General features: G+C 44.0%; 1 protein-coding gene across 1 annotated transcript; it reads right to left on the reverse strand.

Moving 5' to 3' along the window:
- Positions 1-868: 868 nt before the first annotated feature.
- LOC120420737 (outer dense fiber protein 3-like protein 2) lies at positions 869-1,830 on the reverse strand. The gene is made up of 3 exons (XM_039583831.2): positions 1,688-1,830; positions 1,405-1,623; positions 869-1,340 (listed from the first exon to the last, which is right to left on the reverse strand). Exons 1-3 carry the CDS (start codon positions 1,707-1,709, stop codon positions 880-882), a joined length of 702 nt encoding a protein of 233 aa, XP_039439765.1. The 5' UTR covers positions 1,710-1,830; the 3' UTR covers positions 869-879.
- Between the last annotated feature and the right edge of the window lie 280 nt (positions 1,831-2,110).

Genomic DNA, 2,110 nt, shown 5'->3' on the forward strand with positions numbered 1-2,110 from the left:
TGACAAAAATGCACGGAGTTTTTTTTTTGGTTTTCATTGAATATCTCCGGATTGAAATTGAATTTTGGGGATCTGTGAAGGTCAAAATGGCGTTCTTAACTCAATTTGGCCCAAAAACGACATACGACAAGTTAGCACGACAGCGACGATATGTGTTTGGATGGAAAAGATAAAAAGCTTAGAAAATACTTGCATAGCCACTAAATCACCCTAACCGAATCGGTTAGTGCCCAATGACTTCGGAATTCGACCACCAGGTTCTCTGCCATTCTGAAATGGCCGGGACTAAGATAATCTGTGTCAGCATAAGGCTTTCTAGGCCCACTGATAATCATCTCGAGAATAACACGTCGTAAAACGTTAATCCTGGGCTCATTTTGAGTCTGAGGTGGAATAGCTAATATCCTTTTTTTAAATAAAAATACTAACTCAAGAATTCCAAACCAAAGCTTTTTTGCAAAAATCTTTCCAAAACGCATCGAGGACTTTCGAGACAAATCGGTGAAACGAATCGGACTCAATCAAAATTAATTTAAAAATAGATTGGCGCGTAATTTGTTATCGTTTGTGGCCAATCTCGGCCTGTGCTTGATTGAGTCTATCTTTTAAGCCCCTCTTTATCTATCGTTTTTCATCGTTACTAGTTGAAACATCGATGGAGAAAACATCTTAATATGGTGGTAATTTAACACCCAAATCAATTCATTTGTCGCTTTTCTACATAGAGGGAACGCCAGGGTTCCTCCGTCGGGGACGACCATTTGAATTGTGCCCTCGGGTGGGTATTATTGATTTCATTAGGAAACATCCAAATTGCTTGTATAAAATTTCAATCGACAAAGAAAAGTAAAAAAATTGCTAAAAGGTCACATTTATTTCTCAACAATTATCCCCCGGAATGATCATCGGTGGCCTCCACATCGAATGCTTCACCCCAAAGGCCCATTTCGGTCCGGAAGCGCCCGGCTTCTGGTTCATCAAGCTATAATCCGCCGGACCAGGGCCCGTATAGTCCGTAATCGGCATCGACCGGCCCGCACCCATGGAGTAAGTCGGGTTGCGCTTGTGGGTGAGGTTTCGGCTCGTGACACCGTACGCGGCCGGTCCGGGCCCTTCGAGGGCGTACGGAGTGGTAAACTTCTTGCCAATCTGGTACGTCGGATTGCGCACCTTGCACGTGTTCGGAGGGAACGCGTACACGTTGGGTCCCGGAATCAACTCGCGGGCAGGTTCCGGCAGTCGTTTTCCAATCACGTACGTTGCGGCCCGTTTTCCCCTGAGGCATCGATCCGGAACGACCTCCACGTTGTACGCTCCGGGACCGGGTTTGACGTCATCGGCTAGATGCAGATGACAAAGAAGCTATAACTAAGTGTCCCTTTTTGTCTCAAACGACAATCTTACAGAAGGTATTGAACCGGTAGCCCATCTTAAACGCCGGCGAGTACGGATTTCCATGCTGAGTCTTCCGACCCGGGTGGTAGAATGCGGGACCAGGTCCGGTCGTATCGTACCGCGTCGTCGGACGTTTCTTCATGGTGTACATCGGTTTGCGCAGCTTTCGCGGGTCGTGGCCGTCGTAGCCGATGGTCGACGGGAGGCCGTACCCTGCTGGACCAGGACCTGTTTGGAGAGGGGTTGAGAGATAGTCTGGATTTTGGCAAATATTCACGATTTTTTTTTTTACCATCTCGGGACATTTGATACATTTTTGTGGTTTTCTAATTATGATCTTTTTTTTTCTTGACGACAAATTTTGCTTCCGCTTCCTTCAAATTGAAAAATAATTAAACGTCTGGGGAAAACTCTGGTCAAGGCATGCTTTAATTGCATTTTACAAGCCAGGTTGCCAAGTTGCCAGATAAATCTGGGAATGCCAGATTATTCAAGTGTCTGCCAGAATAAAGATCCACCCTTCTCTGTGCCAGATATTGACAGATTTTGCCAGATTTTTTTCACTTTATGCTCATTTTGAACAACTTTTTGATTGAAATGAACGAATTTAACTTAAAATAAAATAGAATGTGTATTTCTTGAAGAAAAACAAAATTCAACATTTTTGAGGCTATAAAATCAGTTAAACCATGTGAATCCTATAAACTTTTGAATT

Source organism: Culex pipiens, chromosome 1 (assembly GCF_016801865.2).
Source record: "Culex pipiens pallens isolate TS chromosome 1, TS_CPP_V2, whole genome shotgun sequence".
Lineage (NCBI taxonomy): Eukaryota > Metazoa > Arthropoda > Insecta > Diptera > Culicidae > Culex > Culex pipiens.